Here is a 19,177-nt window from a genome sequence, read left to right on the forward strand (position 1 = left end):
GGTCTCATACATCTCAATAACTGCAGTTTTGAACTTTCACGTTCAGGTTCTGGCCTCACGATTAAAACAAGGATGAAAGTACTGTGAGGTGAGTAATGTGAGGCGAGAGATTACGACTAATCCATTGCATGGCCCAAATTATGTTGACCCTCAATAAATCAATAAACAAAAAAATAAATAAATGGAAAAACATTTCGTGACTTGTGAGCTAGCGTAAGTTTGGCCACTGCCCCATGGCAAATAACTCATGATCTCAAAAACTCTTAAAACCTGAAGCTTTAAATTAACCATGGTAGCTAGGTGATGGTAGATCCATCGCTATCAATGATTATCAGCCATTTCAAGCGGCTCATTTGAACATTTTCAAGGCTAAAAAAAAGAAACCAAACAGTCCTCTCTGACAGGCTATGGAAACTACGAGTCCACTCCCTTGACATCCTGTCTCTGTAAACATTTACATATTCCAACCAATATAGATCAAGAAGCTCATTCCATCATAGACGATTACCAACCTCATCTGTACCAAACAACAAATCAAGCATATGCATATATGAATTTCCTTCTTCATGAATTGTCAACATATAACCTCATCTTTACAGAAAAATTAACAAAAATAATAAATTCAGCATTTTGTCCCATCTTAACTTTCAACACATAGCCACATCTCTACAAGCGAAAACAAAAAAAAATAAAAATAAAAAACACAAAAAGAGCATAATGTCGTCCCAGCTGTCCAGGAATAAAATGAAGCAAGCTGTATCATCATGGCAGATAGCTCATTTTCAGGGGAATCCAATAAGCTCAATCCTTTTACCCATCATCTACTTTAAGCCACGAAGTAGAATTGAGGATGCAATTTCTGCACTTCTCCATCAAACCAATGGCTCTGTACTACTACTCTGTTGAAGGGGTGGTCCATCAAAGCAATGCCTATCAGTACTATGACTGTTGAAGAAGGGTGGCTAATTTTTCAAATGGTCAGGACCCAGGGCCCGAGGACCAATCACATGGATGCTGACCTTTTGTCAAAAAACCAATGCCGTCCCTCATGCATTCTTGTTGCACCATATCAAAATTTGAACCATGGGTATCAAAGAATATAAATATGGTGCCAGCAATTGTGTTCTTTTGCAAGGAATCCAATCTTAATCCTAGTCACTGATGACTCTCCATGAGATCAGCAAGAGTAATCTTTCCACAGTTGCCCACATCTAGCCTATCAAAGTTCTGGCAGATCTGCAAAATGTCTTTCTCCGACACCTTCTCCATCTCCTTAAGCTTGTAAACAACATATTCGGATTTACTGCATACAAAATGCATATAAGAGTATCAACAAACTGGCATCCCAACATGTGGGTCAGCATAATTCAACGTGAATATATGAATGCAAAATTAATATAAAACATAAATAAAATCTGAAATTAAAGGAATTCAACTAAACTCAAACAATGAAGTCGCAGAATTGCTAAATTTCAATACCTAGAAGTTTTATGATGAATCCAGACTAATTAAGTATAATGTAGAATGAATCCCCAGAACGAATACAACCAAATGTTGATTACACATCTCGGCCACAAGCAACGAGGACAGTTACACCCTTACATGTTTCCACATAGAAAAGAAAAATGCAGCAACAAGTGTTGGGTGAAGGAGACCCATATTGAATCCTACTTACATGCCAACAGGTGAACAAGCAGCAAAATGGGTGCCAGGAATCATTTTTATCTCCTTGCAAGATGCCCAGGGAAAGACTCCTGTAGAAGTAGGGTCCTTTTTGTCATTTTTATTTTTTTCTTTCTGTATTTTATTGGTGGCAAGGGCATCCTTTGAGTTGTTTTTTTTTTTTTTTTTCCGGAGGGGGGGGGGGGGGGGGGGGAGGAAGAATAATTACCCAGCCTTCACATGCAGAACCAGTTTCCTGCTACTCTGACCAATGAAGAAACCCAGAATACAGAAATTTTACCACAATGTGGCCTGCCCTCATCCTCATGCAAAACAGCATAATGCATAAATTTTTCCCACAGAAGTGTGGCCAATGAAACAATGGAAATTATTTTATATATATATATATATACATGGAAATTAAAAATGATAAAAGACTACAGACAAAAAACAACTGCAATTACTGCTCAAATATCCACCGAACCTGCCCAATCACCCAAACTGAACCAGTCCAACTCGAAGAAATAGTTTCTAACTGCACATTGGTCGGTTGGCAGGTTCAATTTATGTAAGGGGACCTTAATATTTAATTAATCTCGTTGATACTATTGTTTTTTTAAATGAGAAGTTCAACATAAATTTATCTTCAATAGCACTTCCACACTAATGTTTTGAAGGTGACATATCATATTATGTTTGGAAAATTTTTAATTTCACATATTCCTTTGCGTTAATATTTCTTGTTCTTTGAAAAAAAACAAGTCACCAACCCGACCCAACCCAACCCACTTGATAACTAAACTAACCCAAACTGAACCAAACCATGTAGTTTGCTGTCCAACATAGGATTGGATTTTCACCAAACTGGCAAGGTTGGATTGGTTGAAATTTTGTGCCCAACCCATGAACACCCCCATGTAAAACCACTAAAGGCTATATCACACATCATAGCAGGAAGAGCAATAACATTCACGATATTGACTTCACACAGTGAACTAGGATGAAAGTCACCAAGAACCATGGCCCTGATGCACCTTCACAGATGAGTTTTACCATAAAGTTCATAAGGAAAGTGCCAACTGCATGAATCAGTACTAAGATACTTGCAGCTTGTACAGAAGCAGCATCATATGTACACTAAAATTTAATGAATCTTGGAACTCATGTAGACAATTGTGCTCATGATCAATTATCTCCACAAAATCACCTTGCGTATTTGAGATTGTTTGCATGAAATGTACAGAACAGAAGCACCCATGCAAAATTGGCTTTTTATGTTGACTAGAGAATCATCTTCCTTTCCTTCCTTAATTACCTCCAATGCTTTTGTACACTCAAAAGTCAACTTTTAAAAGGGAACACAGCCAAAGTTAAGCAAAATTTAAATACAATTAAAACAATCATGACCATAACCAAGAAAACAAATCATAATAATAATAGATTTCAAGTCAGCAATGCATCAATTACTTGGATTTCAACTCCTAAATCTCAACTGCAAATGAAGATTTTGTCCAAACAAGTTTTATCAAGGTGGAGACCTTAAAGTAAACCATGGATGGGCATTATCCACGAAAGCCTTGGTTTATATGTTAGCAAAATCACATAGATAGGCACGTTTTAGATTTAACATGGTTCGCCAAACCCTAATCTAACAACAAAAAAAGAATACAATTCTTAAGTAGAAACATTTAAAAAATATTTATTTAAAAAAAAAAAAAAACACTTAAAAAAATACCACATACAAAAACACCACACCTATGATGTTACTAGACGCACTAAGCCAGTGAGACACCTACAAAGCAAAACAAACTCATATGCATAACCTTCAGCCAAAACAAGAGACCACATATTACAATTTTGTGTATAATGTGATGCACTAATATACCTTCTTTGAATTCAAGCCAAAATTCTAACAAATCTCTACCTTGACTTGAATTCTTTACTAAAAACCAAAACCTTCATGTGTGTTGCTTTTCTACAAACACTACCAGGCATTTCATTTCTTGTCCCTCCTCTAATGGCACTCTTGTTAATGATAGAAAATTTGCTCTTCAGCCATTACCACTAACCTTTAAAACTCCATTTTGTGCAGAGCACCATAATCAACATATAAAGCCAACTCAAAGAAACCAAGCTTGGGAACATGTCCCACATCATAAAAAACCTTCACACAACCATAATGCAATTTTGTTTTATTATTACAAATCCCAACAACATCAAGTATCATATCACAGGTCAAAGAAACAGACCTTTCATCATTTGTTTTGTGTGTATGAAACCGATCCTATTTGAACAAATACAAAGAGAAAAAGTGGAACCTAAATTTTTGTGTACTTCTCAAAGAATCTTTACTATCTTGTGATAAAAAAATTCACTGTCATGTCCACATCAAAATTCACAATCACAAAATTTGTAGTCTTCTTATGACTCTTCTCGAGCTCTTGCAGATCATCATCTTACGATATAGCTGGATGTGACCTTTCTCATTACAATACATTTTATGGCTGTAATCCACCCTTGTTCTAGAGTTTGATCTAGACTTTTTTTTTTTTTTTTTTTTGGAAAACAAAAGAAATTCATTGATAGGTTAAGAATGTACAAACAGGAGAATGAGGCATCTCCTTACCAAACCCAGGCTACCCCAGAGAGAGAGAGAAAAAAAAAAACCCAAAAAGCACAAAAAACAAGCCAGAACAATCAACACACCTTAACAAGTCAACCAGGAATGCCAATCCACTGAATATTGAAAAACACACCCCCTTGAAGTTCCCATTACCCACACACCAAAAAGAAGCCAAATAGTGGATCTTCTCCCACACCAACAAATATGACAAATTCTTCCCTACGAAAATACGCATGTTTCATTCCATCCATAGACTCCAAAATACTACAAAGAAAGCACATTTCCATAACTCTTTTCCTTCCCTTTTCCTACCAAAACAGGGGGAAAAAACAAAACACACAAAAAACCAAAAAACAGAAAAAAAAAAAAAAAAAAACCAAAAAATCCTCCATTATCTCTAGACAAACCGAAAATTCTCAACAAAAAAAATAATTAAATAACTTGTTCCATACCTTCTAGGCAAACTCACAACACGTGAAAATATGTGAAGAATTTTCTGAGCAGTTAAAACAAAGCACACATATATCTGGAGAGAGCATTCAAAGGCCTCCTAATTTGCAACAAGTTATTGGTGTTGATCCTATTCAGCACAACCAACCAAAGAAAAGTTCTGATTTTAGGGGGACCTTGGCCTTCCAAATAGTTTTATAGAGAGGAAAGGAAAAAATCAGTGTAGTCAATAACTCACAAAAAGATGTGTAGGAATAAAACCCCAAGGGATCCAAAGACCAAATCGGCTATCAGCTTCCAAAGAGACCCAACAATTATTCAACAAGACCAACAAAGAGGATAACTCTTCCATCTCCCTATCATTTAAGGATCTCTGAAGGTGAAAATCTCATGAAGGTAAAGGACCACCCGGCTCTGCAATGAAAGAAGAAATGGAACCATTCTGTCTTGAGCTCAAACGAAATGGGCAAGGAAAATATGTTAGCCTTAGTGGCTACATAATCCTAAATGTAATATTTTGATGATATCAACCTATTAGTGATTCTAAGTTAAACTAATCTTTGCACATTAAGTTAGTACAGGTACGACATGAAGGTACTGGATCAAATGCAAAGATCGAGTGAACATTCAAGTAGGAAAGATCAAAGTAGACACTCACTCGAAAAAACTCACGAACAACCAAATAAAGAACATGTAGAAACATATGTATAATGGAAAGTGTTTGAGGTGGGAATTGATTGTAACTCTTGTAGTTCTGATTCCAGCAAGTTTATTTAGCAAGAGTTGAGCAATTGCATATGCAATTCTTAGATATTTGCCTATAAATACAAGCTACTAGCAATAAATACACACCTTTTACAATTAGTGAAAATCAATTGCAAGCAACTAGCATTTAGTGCATCATTTATTGCTCAAATCTCTCTTGCTCTTTATACTTATGTAAGATTCATTACTAGAGATATTATTGTGAGGCTTTGTGTTGTAATCAGCTCATAGAAGGAGCATCATTTGTATCAACCACATTTTCTCTTCTTCTGTTTTTTGTAAAAGGGTTCTGGTGAACCGAACTTGAGGGGTTCTTGGTGAACCTCGCCAATAGGCTCTTGGTGAGGGTGAGGGGATTGGTTCCCTAATTGTGTAAAGGCTTCTTCGTCCTTGAAGGAGATTGTTTAGGGGATTTTATAATCCTTGAGTGTGTCTCAAGGCGTGCACATAGGCAAGGGGCCGAAACCATGTTAATATCGGTGTTAAGCTACTCTCCCTTACACTTCTTATATTTATTGTGTGGTTAATCTTACTTATATTGCGATATAATTGCTTGTATCTTGCCAAGTCTTGTCATTTTGTAGAAAAGAACAATAATCCGCAAAGAAGTCTATTCACCCCCCCCCCCCCCCCCTCTCTAGACACGACTCTAGGGCCAACATAATAGGTGGACAAAACAGCATTCCCCAACCAAAGGTCTTTCCAAAATGGATATTGCAGCCAGTACCCAGGAAAAATCTAGTATGGGAATAAAGAGATGATAAATTTGAGAAATAGCTTGGCACGGACTTTCTAAAGAACATCTAGAACCCAAATGAGTATCCCACACATTCTTGTCAAGTCCAAACTTGATTTTAACAACTTTATGCCACAAAGAAGAATCCTCCAATACACACACTGCCAAATCCTATACTAATTAATACTAACACACAAAAATAAACTACTAATTTAACCCCACAATTCCTTAACCCAACTCTTCTTAATTATTTTCCAGCAAGGATCTTCCTTAGGTCTTCTTGTCCCACATCACAAAAATTTCTTGAGCTGACACACTAATTCTAACTCCCCCGAGCAGTAAATCCAAGTGATTGCTCCACAAAGACCTAACCATGAAGGAAGGAATTCTTCACATCCAACCAAAGTTCTAAAAATCAGTGCGTAGTGGCTATTATGGACGTTAAGTAACAGTGTTATGGGTTTCAAGACATTACAAGGTGATTTCTTAGAGTTATTTCGACTCGCGACCATAAGAGCCCATAACGGCCATTACGAGCCATTACAATGCCAGACTGACTGTGAATGACTAAACAAGTTTTTGTGCCCCTATTTTTGCATTTTCCCCTCTCTTTTGCTTTTATCGAAGCTTAGAAACTCAATATTAAGTTGGTTTATTTAGTTAGTGATTTTTCTTATTAAAAAAGTCATTTTTTGGGTTGATTTTCCTTGACATCTAGTATGCATTTTTTTAATAACTACTATTCAAATAAACCCAACTTTCTCTCTCATCAATTTACATAAGTTAGTATACTAAGTTCTTTCAATTTTTTTTTCTGTTTTCTTACACCTGGTTTGGAGACTAAACTACGTTATATTGAAGGCATTTTTGTTCTTGTTTAATGCATGAACATTCTATATTTTACTTTTGAATTAAAGACTAAAAGAGTACAAATGATGGCATTCTATATTTTAAATTTCTTTATATTTATGATTCCTTAGTTTGAATTTCACTTATGATTGATAAAGTAGTGAAAATTAGCAAATGCACGCTTCTTTTCATCAATAGCAACTATTAAAACTTGATATACATTGTTGGCCCACAACCTAACAGCTTAAACTTTTAGGTAAAGCAGTAATCTCACAATGGTATTAGAGTTGGTTACCAGAAGGTCCTAGGTTCTAGTCTTGTTGCCCATGTTTACTATGTAGTGTTTAAAAAAATTGGTGTTCCCAATCATGGGTGCTATTTAGCGTGTGTTTATCTCTCCACGTGCTATCGGGCTGCACGTGCCGGGGAGTGTTAAAACTTGATATACATTGTTAGCCCACAACCTAACAGCTTATGCTTTTAGGTAAAGTGGTAATCTAACAACAACTAAACAAACCAAGATGACATCCAATACTTGTAGTATATCATATTTAAAGTGATTAAAATTTACTAAAAATCATTTAAAGCATTAGTATATAGGATTTTGGGGTCAAAACATGTGAATCTAAATGTTCTAAAGAAATTTGCTAACGCAAAAAAATGAATTCACGAACACGGCATCTATTACCCACTACGTAACATCCACAGGCTATGACCATTACCATTATAGGGACTATTTTTGTTATTTAAAACCATGCATCTACCTAATGCAGAGGTCAGTGACATGTGTTGATTAAGGAGAAGAACAATTTTTTGGCGACCGGGAGAATGCGCCAGAATAATCCAAACCATAAGTATATACTTTAGCAACAAGGTGCGCCTTCAAACAAGCCATAGAACCATCATGATTGACCTTCACAATATACACTATGGCAATAAACTGACCATACCATTCTTTGGGAGACCACTTTAGATCACACAAGGATTTATTGAGCCGACAAGCTAATTCTAACTCCCCTGAGCATCAAATGCGGATAATTGCTCCATATGGACATATTCCTAAAGATCACCATGTAGGAAGGCATTCTAAGATTAATTAATGCAAAGGTCAATGACAAGTGTTGACTAAGGGGTGATGTAGGACAAGAAGCTGCTATTTGGATAGATCATTTCGACCTAATTAGGAGGCCTACGTCAAAGAATAGGGTGAACAGTTTATGGGGTCCAAAACCCAAATGTGCTTCGTTATTTAGTTGTTAGTATATGTGCGTAGTTGCTTGTATTAGGATTATTTATGTTGGGGGTTTGTTTGTAGTAATTGTGTATTCTAGAAGTATGTTTGTAATTTAATGTAGTTTTAGGGGTATGTGTGTAATTTCATATGTTTAGAGGCGTTCTTATAAATAGTGTGTGAAAGGCATGATGTAGGCACTTGTTGATGAATTTGAATTGTCAATTAAATGTGAGTTCCCCCTTCCCCTTCCTTCCTCTCTTCTAATTTCTCCATGGCTGCAGAACCTTGATGCTGCCCCTGCATCATTTGGTATCAAAGCCCAACCACGATCCCCATTCTTCCATTTCAATCCACCTATTCTCCCTCACTCTACTCCTCTTCTCTTCCTCTTCTTCCTTCTCTTCTTCTTCTTTCTTCTCTATTTCTGATCTCCCGTTCTGTCCATAATTCCCTGCTGCCCGGCAGCAGTCTGCCCTCTTCTTCTTGTCTGTTTCTCTTCTCCTTCTCTTCTTTTTTCTTTCCTTCTCCTCTGTTCTGCAACATCTCCTTCCCTCTCTGCTGCTGCTTCTTCTCCTTCTCTTCTTCTTCTTTCCTTCTCTTCCTCCATTCTGTAACTTCTCCCTCTCTCTCCTCCTGCTTCTTCTTTCCTCTCTTCTAGTTCTCTAGTATTCTTCTTCTTCTCCCATCTCCATTAATCTCTTCTTGTCTGTTACTCTCATCCCTTAGTTTCTATTCTGAAATTTCAGTATTTAAAGAAAAAAAAAAACAGAAAAGCAGTTCTGCAGTTTCAGAACTTTAAAGAAAATTCCAGCCATGTCCCCATTTCTTCAAACACCACTTTCCAGCCACCATCCTGCAACACCACCCACACCACGAAAAAAAGAACCCCCCGAAACCTTACCCCTCAAAATTTCATCACCAACCGACTAGTTGTGAAGCCCCACGCACCACCTGAAGTTCTCCAGCCGGCGCCCCCTTCAAAATCACCATTGCTGGAGTTTTTCTTGACACATCACCACCACCATTCGACTCACCACCCTTCGATCTGCCACTCACCAAAAAATCATTGCCGGAAAGTCACCACCGGCAACCCACGCACCCCACGTGCCGCCGACTGTGAGTCAGTTTCTGCCTGACTTCCCTCCGGCTGCCAGAATCGCGAGAAATTGTTGTTTTCTCATGATATTTTGATTTGCAGCATATTTTGGTTCCTTACTTGAAATTGTGTAAGCAAGCGCAATAATTTGACATGAAACCCTAGAAATTGTTGCTGCCAGCATAAAAAGTCAGGTTTTATTGCTGCTATTTTTTAGTTTCTCTAGTGAATTTGTTTCATTTTTGCATGATAAGATTAAAAATGAGTTGAAGATTATTCTTAAATAATTGAAAGTGAAGTTTGTGATTTACTTCATATAAGTGCATGATGGTGACCGATGTTGAATTGTCTGCAAAGGTGGAGTTGTTATCCGGTAAGGTACAAAATATGGAAAATGCTTTGGAGACTATTACTAGTGCTTTGAATAGACTAATAACTGAAGTTGCAGCCTTAGGCAAAAGGCATATAGAATTTCCTACCAAGCAAGATGGTGAAATAGCTGCTGTCTCTCATGCTTTTGAGTTGTCTGAAGCCCGAAATAATCATTTAAGTAAGGGAATTAAACTCTAAGTCTCAGATTTTAAAGGTGGCGGTTCTCCTAATGAATTTGATGATTGGGTATATTCTTTAGAGTACTATTTCCGATGGCATGACATGAATGAGGCTAGAAATTTGTACTTTGCTGAATCAAAATTGAAGGGAACTGCTTGAATTTGGTAGATTAAAAAAAAGGGAAATCTTTAGAAGAAAGAGAATTGGTGAGATTATAACATAGGATGAGATGAAGCAAGCCATGCAGGAGCAATTTGTGCCTCCCAATTATCAGCAGCATGTTCACCTCCAGCTATTTGATTTGAAGCAAGAAGAAAAGACCATGATGGAGTACACTAGTAGATTCTATCATTTGGCTACTCGTGCCCACATAAAATGGAAAGAGGAGGTTACGATAGCTTTGTACAGAAAAGGGTTGAAGCCAGCTATTGCCTCCAAACTTGCTGCATGTCATCTCATCACAGTTGGGGTTGCAGCACAGGTTGCCACTCAGATTGAGGAGGGCATGCAACGCAATCCTCCTAGAGCTACATCAGCCTTTTGGTTTGAGGAGTGTAATAGTGGAATAGTACAAGAGAAGACAGTTGAGCAATTGGGTAAAGGTGTTCAGACTAATAACTCTTGGAAGACTCTTGGGCATTCTGGAACAACTTCTAAGAGCCAACCATCACTCAAACGCTTTAAATGTCAAGGTTTTGGACATCCTGCACAATGTCCTAACAAATTCATGGTTGTTGAAGAAAAGGAAGAAGATGATGATGATGATGATGATGAAGGGACTTGCGGAATAGCCCTAAGATCCGGTTGTAGTGCATACGGATAACAAAAAAAAAATAATCAGATCATGCAATCCCTAATTACATTATTAGAATTATACTTGCGAGATCTATCTGATTTGATCCCGAATTTGCAAGTACGAAAAAGGGCTCTTGAAGACGATCAGGAATCTTCTACTGTATTCCTTGAACACGCCTTGCTCCTGAGAGAGTGGGCTCGTAAGCGGCTGCTAGGGTTTTCTTCTCTCACGAAAACGTCTACCACTGTGAGAGTTTGCTTGTCTCCCCTAACTGCTAAATGGAGCACGTGTATATATAAGCTACAGTAGGGACCTCTGGGCAAATATGATTACGACTTCCTACGTAATTAAGAATTCCTAATCCGGCCCGAATATAACCTTAATTACGTTAATTATAATTCATACCACTAAAGAATTACAATTGCACTCCCTATCATATTCGAAATTAAATTTCAAGCTCCTATTATTAAATGCTTATTTATCTCCCCATGTAAAAATTACAGATACCCGTCTATTAAATTAAATTAATGACAATTTAATTAATTGACATATTAATTCCCTGAGATCTTCCACTTAACTTATTTAATGTGCCGAATTCAAAATCCACCTGCAGGGTTTGACACGATCAAACTTATAAGCTTCCTCAAGGGGGCATCATCAATCCCGATACCGGGACGTGGATTCAATCAATAATTAATGTTCACCATACACATAATGTCATCACCCAACTCACAGAGTATTTTGACCCATAAAGAATCTCACTCTTCTCTATGAATCAAAGTAATAAACACTATTTGCACGTGTCCAATAATCATATTAGGATTAAGAGCATAAGCACTCATAATAACCATGAGGTATTAATTGTTTTATATAGTCAAAATAAAAACAATTACCCCAAGATGGTCATGTTCAATACACACAGAGTGTACTAACACAAGGAGTTGGAACTGTACCATTCCCAATAGTCAAGAAAGACCTATTAAAACCTTGTGCTACAGTCCTAACAATGGTGTGTCCAATTTCATTAACAATGGTGTGTCCAATTTCATTTAAGATTGTAAACAATAAACTTATATTCTATAAGAGCTGATGATCTAATCTTCTGTATATAAGTTGTACTCTACACACTGAATCACCTACTATATAGAATAAAAGACACATGCATAATCATTAAATAAATAATGTCAGGCAAATATTGCTTACAAAGATTCTCATTTAAAGGGAATAACTGAAGTTATTAATAAATATTAAAACTGATTACATTAAGCATGTCTTTCAGTATAAATCCCTAACAATCTCCCACTTAGACTCAAAGTCATGCTGCCATACATCTCACTCCCATTCCCTCTACATGACTATCAAGTCCTAGCTAGTAAGCTCTTCGTAATCGAATCTGCCAGGTTGCTTGCCGATGCAATCTTGGTAACCATCACATCACCTCTCTGCACGATATCTCGTATCAGGTGATACTTACGCTCGATGTGTTTTGCCCTCTTGCAGGTCCTGGGTTCCTTTGAGTTAGCAACCGCTCCGCTATTATCACAGTAAAGTGTAATAGGCGATTGTACCGAAGGCACCACTCCTAAATCCAATAGAAAATTCCTGAGCTAAACGGCCTCCTTATTCGGCCTCCATAGTGGAATCAACCACACATGATTGCTTGATACTCCACCAACTAATGGCTCCACCTCCAAGGGTAAACACATTTCTCAAGGTTGATTTTCTGGAATCCTTATCTGACTAAAAATCTGAGTCTGTGTGCCCAATGGGTACTAGACTATCTGCCTAGTAAACCAACATATAATCCCTAGTCCTTTTTGAAAGTTAAGGAGTTGTCCCAAGGGGGGGTGAATTGGATTATTAAAATTTCTTTTAATTCCTATCGTGAATTCTTAACCTCTTGTTAATCTAGCAATCACACAACCAAACCTTATTTGGACAATCAATCCACAAACCAATATTTCAACACAACACAAACAAAATTGGTTTATAATCACAAGTTCAGCGCAAAATTAATTTAGTTATAAACCTTTATAAATAAGTGTAAGTATGGTAACTTGAATACTCTGTAGATTTTCAAATATTCTTCCGACAATTCAATTCAACCAAAATGATCAAAACAATATACACAAGTTAGATTGATTCCACCAATGCTTTCAAGATTCAGCACTTTAATAACTCAAAGTAATCAACCACAAAATACAATATGCAGCACTTTGGCAATTTTTAGCTTCATTTGTAGCCCTGTGTATATGATTGATTTAAGCCCTGTATTGATGGATTTAATTTCTCAATATGATGCTCAATATGTAATCCAACACTCTTTCCAAAAACTTAGACCTTAAATAAACTTTCAATTAATAAGCCTTGGGTGTTGAACCAATCAACGTACTCCCTTACGGTTTCCGCAATTTATATTGATCAACTAACTTACTTCCTTTCAGTTTCCGCAAATTCCCAAAAACAAATTAAGCTTTAATTTATTTAATATCTAATCCACGTAGTGTATATGATCATAAATTAAAACATAACCACACAGTTAATATTAGCAGGAAATTAAAGAGAATAGGGAAAGAGAGTGACACCACATTTTTTACGAGGTTCGACTTATCCCCAGCCTACGTCCTCACCTTTGGCCGATACCATCAAAGGATTTCACTATACCGTTCCTTTCTGGGCGGAACAAACCTTTTACAAGCGATACCCCACACTCAAACACTCCTTAAGTAGGCTAGAGCAACGCCTCTCCAAGCGATACCCCACGCTCGGTCACTCCTTCAATAGGCTAGAGCAACACCTCTCCAAGTGATACCCCACATTCAGTCAACGATCCAACAACCTGGAATCGTCAAGAAACAAGAAACAAGTAGAAGAGAACTTGTGTACAAGAGACACTCTCAGATAGAGTAGGTTAGTACAATAATCAGCACAATATACTTCAATGTAAATTCAATATAAAGAAATTGAAGCTCAATGAAATTCTATCACCGAATTAATCTTCCTCTGATCGAAAGATTCAGACTTTAAAGCACAATTTCGTGTGAAATGCTCAGCAAGAACTCAGTTGAGATACCAACAAGATGTGAGCAAGAAAGCTTTAGAGAATTGAGAGCACTTGAGAGTATTAGATTGCTGAATATTTCTTGGTTATTAAAATCTGTCTTGGGGGCTATTTATAGAGTTTAAAAAGTTAATTCCTTACTCCCCAAGATTACTCGGAGTGTTGGTCAAGTTTACAAAAAAATTGGAGCCCAAGAAACCAAGTGTAAAATTTTCCCGTTAGTATTTTTAAAAGTCTCTCGAGTGGAAGTCGCCTGGCACGACTAGTCAGGTGCCTGTCTCAGTTAAATTCAAAAGTCAGAACACTGGCAGTCACCTGTCAGAACACAAGCAAGCGCCTCAGATGACCAGGTAGGCGCTTGTCAAGCTACCATCAGGCACTTGTCAAGCTACCATCAGGCGCCTGACACCTTTCTGTCTGCCAGTTCTTAAAAAACACAAATATAGTCAGTCGCTTAGGAATTTTGGGCAAGCGCCTAAGCTTTCAACCACATTTATTTTGTAAGATTTGACCTTGAAAACTCTTTCATTTGAGACCTTCATTATTTATAACTTTGGAAATCATATTTCAAGGTCTTTAAAAATGGTTTCTTAAGATTTTAATTTGTCCTTAAAGAGCTCCAATACTTTTTATATTCAGTTTTACTTGAAGTACTTACATGAAAACTTCCTTAAGACTCCAAATCCTTCAACTCTTGTAGTCTTCATGCATGTCCTTGCTTTGAATCCTTTCTTTGAGCTTTAAACATACTTTGAGCTTTTAGCACATTCTGTTTCATGCTCTCATGATCTTCAAACTTTATTAAATCATCTTTGAACCCATACCTTGACTCTTTAAGCTTCATTTGATCATTTTTCTTTGAAGTATAAGTTTTTAACATTCCTTGTGAGCACTTGACCTTGTATTCTCTTTCTTGAGTTCTGTCACATTATCACTTAACTTAATATGTTAAGTTCCTCTAATTTGTTATCATCAAAATAAGATTTTAAACCTTGTAAGGCCAACACTTTTCAGGTACTTGATTATATGTTTTACCGCAATCCAGTGTTCCCACCTTGGGTTAGACTGATATCTGCTGACCATGCCTACGGCAAAACAGATGTCAGGTCTAGTGCAAAGCATAACATACATGAGGCTTCCTACTGCTGATGCATAACGAACTGCCTTCATGTTCTCTACCTCAATCGATGTTTTAGGACACTGATCCTTGGATAGGGAGATTCTATGTCTGAAAGGGAGTAACCCTTTCTTGGAATCCTGCATGCTAAAACAGGAAAGAATCATATTGACATAAATAGCTTGTGATAAGCCCAACATCCTTTGCTTGCGATCTCGCAAAAGCTTGATCCCAAGGATGTTGCATCCTCATTTTTTTTTTTGAAATTGTTCTGCCACTATGTCTATGTCATCATGTCATATGACTCATATCCATGTCATTTGTCAATATCGATGCTACCTCAGTCAAATATGCACAACTAAGGTGAGATCTTTGAAAATAAAATTCATCACCAAAAATTCAAGACCATAGAGGGATTCAAACAATATAGGATCAATTCAAGCCAAAAATATGTTGTATGAAGCTTCACACGCCAGCATGAGGGTTCAGCACTGCCAGCCTTCAACCAGCGTGTGACAGATTGGGGCAGCTTGATCAATGGGATTTAGGGGGTTGGTAGCTCATTGATGTCTATGAGAGGCTATGGTGTTGGTTTTGCAAAATCTAAAGGGGTTTTGGCATTCCTGAAATGGAAGCGTTGTCCAGGAAATTTCTAGCAACTGCTGTCCTCCAGCAACTGACTGGTTTTCAGACCTATGGTGGTGCTAGTAATTTAGTAATACTCTGAAAATGGTAGACATGGAAATGATTTTAGGGTTTTAGGCTTCAATTTGACAGTGACAGAGCAATTAGGATTTAGCCATTTAGGTCAACATGTTAAGAATATTGTGTAAATTGGAACACATAATTGCAATAATAGGTCTCTCCCTCCATTTAAAATACATGCCAAGTACATAACAACAACCCTAATACCCTTACTAACCCATGCATTAACTCACACATACTAACATAGCAATAACACACGGCAATAACGCTAAATGACTAACCAATAACAAAAGCAAAAGGGTATCCACCAACCACTATGGGTGCATTTGGAAACATGTTGGTTTTCATTGCCATGTTCTGAGTTTATGTTATCATGTTTTGGTTCCATCTTCAAATGACATTGAAAATTTGTTGTGACTATTTTGAAACATGATTTCACTTTTTCTTTTTCTCTTTTTTTTTTTTTTTTTTGTGGAACCAAAGCACATTTCGAAGAACATGTTCCATATGACCAAGTTTTAAAACAGTAGAAACTGACATAATCATAAACATCACAAAACTAATGCATTTCCAAGTACACTGTAAGCTTTTCATCTGAGTTAACAATTTAAGCAGGATACACCTATGCTTAAGGGCATTTTATTTAGAAATTTCAATTATAGTTTGATTAATTTCACAACTTCAACTAGCAAAGGACATCATTTATTCCCCTTTGATCAACTAGGGGGCAAAAGAAAGTACTTACAATCATACAATGATTAAGAGTCAGTTCAACATGACATTAGGGCTTCATCTTTAAAACTTATTAAGACTGGGAAAAAAGCTTCACTAATAAGGAGGTCTGGGCACACCAAGATTTCCAACTGCTAAACTTGATGGCCATTAGGAACTCCTGTTCTAAGGACTCCCTTGGGCAGAAATCCTCTATAATAAACTGTCATGTTCTGATTACTAAAGAAAAAATATATATTTTAAAAGTAGTCAATTAAAGAATTCTTAAACTAAAAAAATTTCTTAAGCTAGCATTGACAACACTACATGTTACACATTTCATTGGCAAAGTAGTTGACAACTTCGTTTTTGCTGCTCTGAAGTTCATTGTGAAATTCACGAGTCAATTGTGAAAACTACAGCGAGCATCTAAAATGTTCAATACCTTCTAAAGAACTTCCCTGAATGCTGATTAAGTTCCAACCAATAAACCCAAATTACGAACAAGTCAAAAGTGTGGCCAAAAGAAGATTTAAAGGTGCGTACCTCACAAAACCATCGTTATCAATGTCAGCAGCAAGAAACTGAGCAACAGTCATATCCTGACCAAGCACCCATTTTGCCATCGTCCGATGCCGCTTATCAACTCTTGCCTCAGCTAAGTAAAGAAATGCTCGAGCAACTGCAAGCGTTGACACAAGCAACCAAACCGAAGCAAAAATACGACCAGGCAAAGACTTAAATGCCCTATCACCATACCCAACTGTGGTAACCGACATGACTGAAAGATAAAATGAATCCAACCACCCAAGGCTCTCCACAAAATGCATAACAGCCACACCAATTCCAATACAAAGAACCACAACCCCCAGTGCCACTGCCACTTTCATACGAATCCTCATTCTCCCCTTCTTCACATCAATTATATATGATCCTGCTGCGTCCTGCTCTCTCCCAGCCTTCACACTTCTAAGAAGATAATTCTCTTGCAAATCAAGCACATAGCTGACCATCCCACTAAGCAAAATATCAACAAATCCGAACCCCACCAAGACGAACAATATGGAAAACAGCTTAGTGGACGTACTGTTAGGAGTTATATCACCATACCCAATTGTACACATGGTAACAATACAAAAGTACAATGCATCAACTACTGGGTTGGTCTCAATCGCAGAGTAATTTTCCCGATTGAATGAATAAATTATCACACCAAGTGACAAATACATAACCAAGAGAATACATGCCTGCCGAACAATTGACTGCGAAGCAAATTGCGGTTTCGGGATGGAGGGATGCTTGAAATCGTTGATTACGGCCATGGCCGGCGCAGTTTTGGAGCGGTGGAGACTGCCCTTCTTACATGATATATTGGGATCCGTTAGCCACGACTGCTGTTGCGGTTGCTGTTCATGTTGCTTTGGGTCCTGAAAAATGGGTGTTGAGGAAGAGGACGGTCGCGGGGAGTTTAAGGTTTGGGCAAGGACATCAGCAAGGAGCGGAGAGGGATCTTGGGGAGAAGAAGAAGAAGGGCCAAAGATGAGACGCTCTTTGAGCTCTGATGGAGTGAGAGAGATAGGGACAGAAACCTCATTGTTCTCCGGTAGAGGACAGAGAGGCGGCGGCGGCGGGGGTGCTTTTCTTCTGGGGCTAAGATACGGGAGGAGGGGCTCTTTCTCCATCTGGGTACGCCGGTAAACCGCTCCGGGTCAGCCGGAAAACCAGATTCGAGGTGGGGTCACCGCCTTATGGCGGTTTCCCGACATGGGTCAGTTTGAATGGATTTTAAATATAGTTACCCGTAATATATCAAAAATACCAGTGATAAAAATTGAAAGATTTACAGAGGAACAAAGAGATTTGAGAGGGAACCGGAGCGAGAGGCGCGGGGGTTTGAATTTGATTTGGTCTGTGCTAGAACTTGGAGCTCCTGGTTAAGCGCCGGAAGGTCATGCCATTCCATGCCATGCCAGGTTGCCTACCGTTTGGAATCCGCGCGCTTGCGGCCTTTGTGTGACAGAAGCTTGATACCCAAACCCAACAGAGATTTATCGGGCAAAACAGGCATTAATTGGATCTAATTCAGCAAGCTTAGCTGTAGAGCTCTAATTTGTGCTTTCAATTGTCAATGATTTTGGGTCGTGTTTTTCAACGCAACCCCATTTGGCCCTACACTTATTAGCCCAAGTTGGGATTCAAATCTGGCACTATTCTATAAAAGGAATCAAAAGGGTGGCAGGAGTATATTACGACTTAGAAGAGATCCATGAGAATTTGAATAATAAATTTTGAAAATCACAAGTGCTATTTAGTTATTTTAAAATAAATAAATAAATAGTTATGAGGAGTAAATATTTATCTATAATTTATTCATTCTTAAATAAATAAAAATATATATATGTGATTAAGTATAGGCTACTAATTTTTTTCAAGATTTTCTCTCTATTTTACACGCTCCAAACGATTTTTCACTGGTAAAGATTTATATACAAGTACATACTAATGGAATGTGTACACGATGCCGAGGGGCAACATAAAATATAAAATATTAAAATCTTATACATGTTCTATTAAAAGACTACAACAAATATATATATATATATATATATATTACAATTTAAAATCTATCTAAAAATAACTACATTAAAATAAGGTAGTGTTTCTTTATTAGAATCAACTTTAGAAATTAGAATCAAAATGGTTAATTCTCATTCCTAACATTTGTTTTCATTTTGCTTATATTTTGATTTCTAACTTTTACTCCGAAATCAAATCCTCATTTCTAAAAACAGTATTTATTGTAATATATATATATATATA

The 19,177-nt window shown here is 37.3% G+C and overlaps 1 protein-coding gene across 1 annotated transcript; it reads right to left on the reverse strand.

Annotated features, from left to right (window-relative positions):
• Positions 1-518: 518 nt before the first annotated feature.
• On the reverse strand, positions 519-18,450 carry LOC131144960 (two-pore potassium channel 3-like). The gene is made up of 2 exons (XM_058093956.1): positions 16,904-18,450; positions 519-1,303 (listed from the first exon to the last, which is right to left on the reverse strand). The coding sequence occupies exons 1-2, from the start codon at positions 18,037-18,039 to the stop codon at positions 1,156-1,158; spliced, it is 1,284 nt and encodes a 427-aa protein (XP_057949939.1). The 5' UTR covers positions 18,040-18,450; the 3' UTR covers positions 519-1,155.
• Between the last annotated feature and the right edge of the window lie 727 nt (positions 18,451-19,177).

Source organism: Malania oleifera, chromosome 12 (genome assembly GCF_029873635.1).
Source record: "Malania oleifera isolate guangnan ecotype guangnan chromosome 12, ASM2987363v1, whole genome shotgun sequence".
NCBI lineage: Eukaryota > Viridiplantae > Streptophyta > Magnoliopsida > Santalales > Ximeniaceae > Malania > Malania oleifera.

Bases quoted from the DNA above. Each gene is read 5' to 3' on its own strand.
- LOC131144960 (XM_058093956.1), bottom strand. From the start codon at position 18,039: ATGGAGAAAGAGCCCCTCCTCCCGTATCTTAGCCCCAGAAGAAAAGCA. The intron at 1,304-16,903 runs GTACGCACCTTT...TTTTGTATGCAG, and splicing joins GATAACGATGGTTTTGTGAG to TAAATCCGAATATGTTGTTT.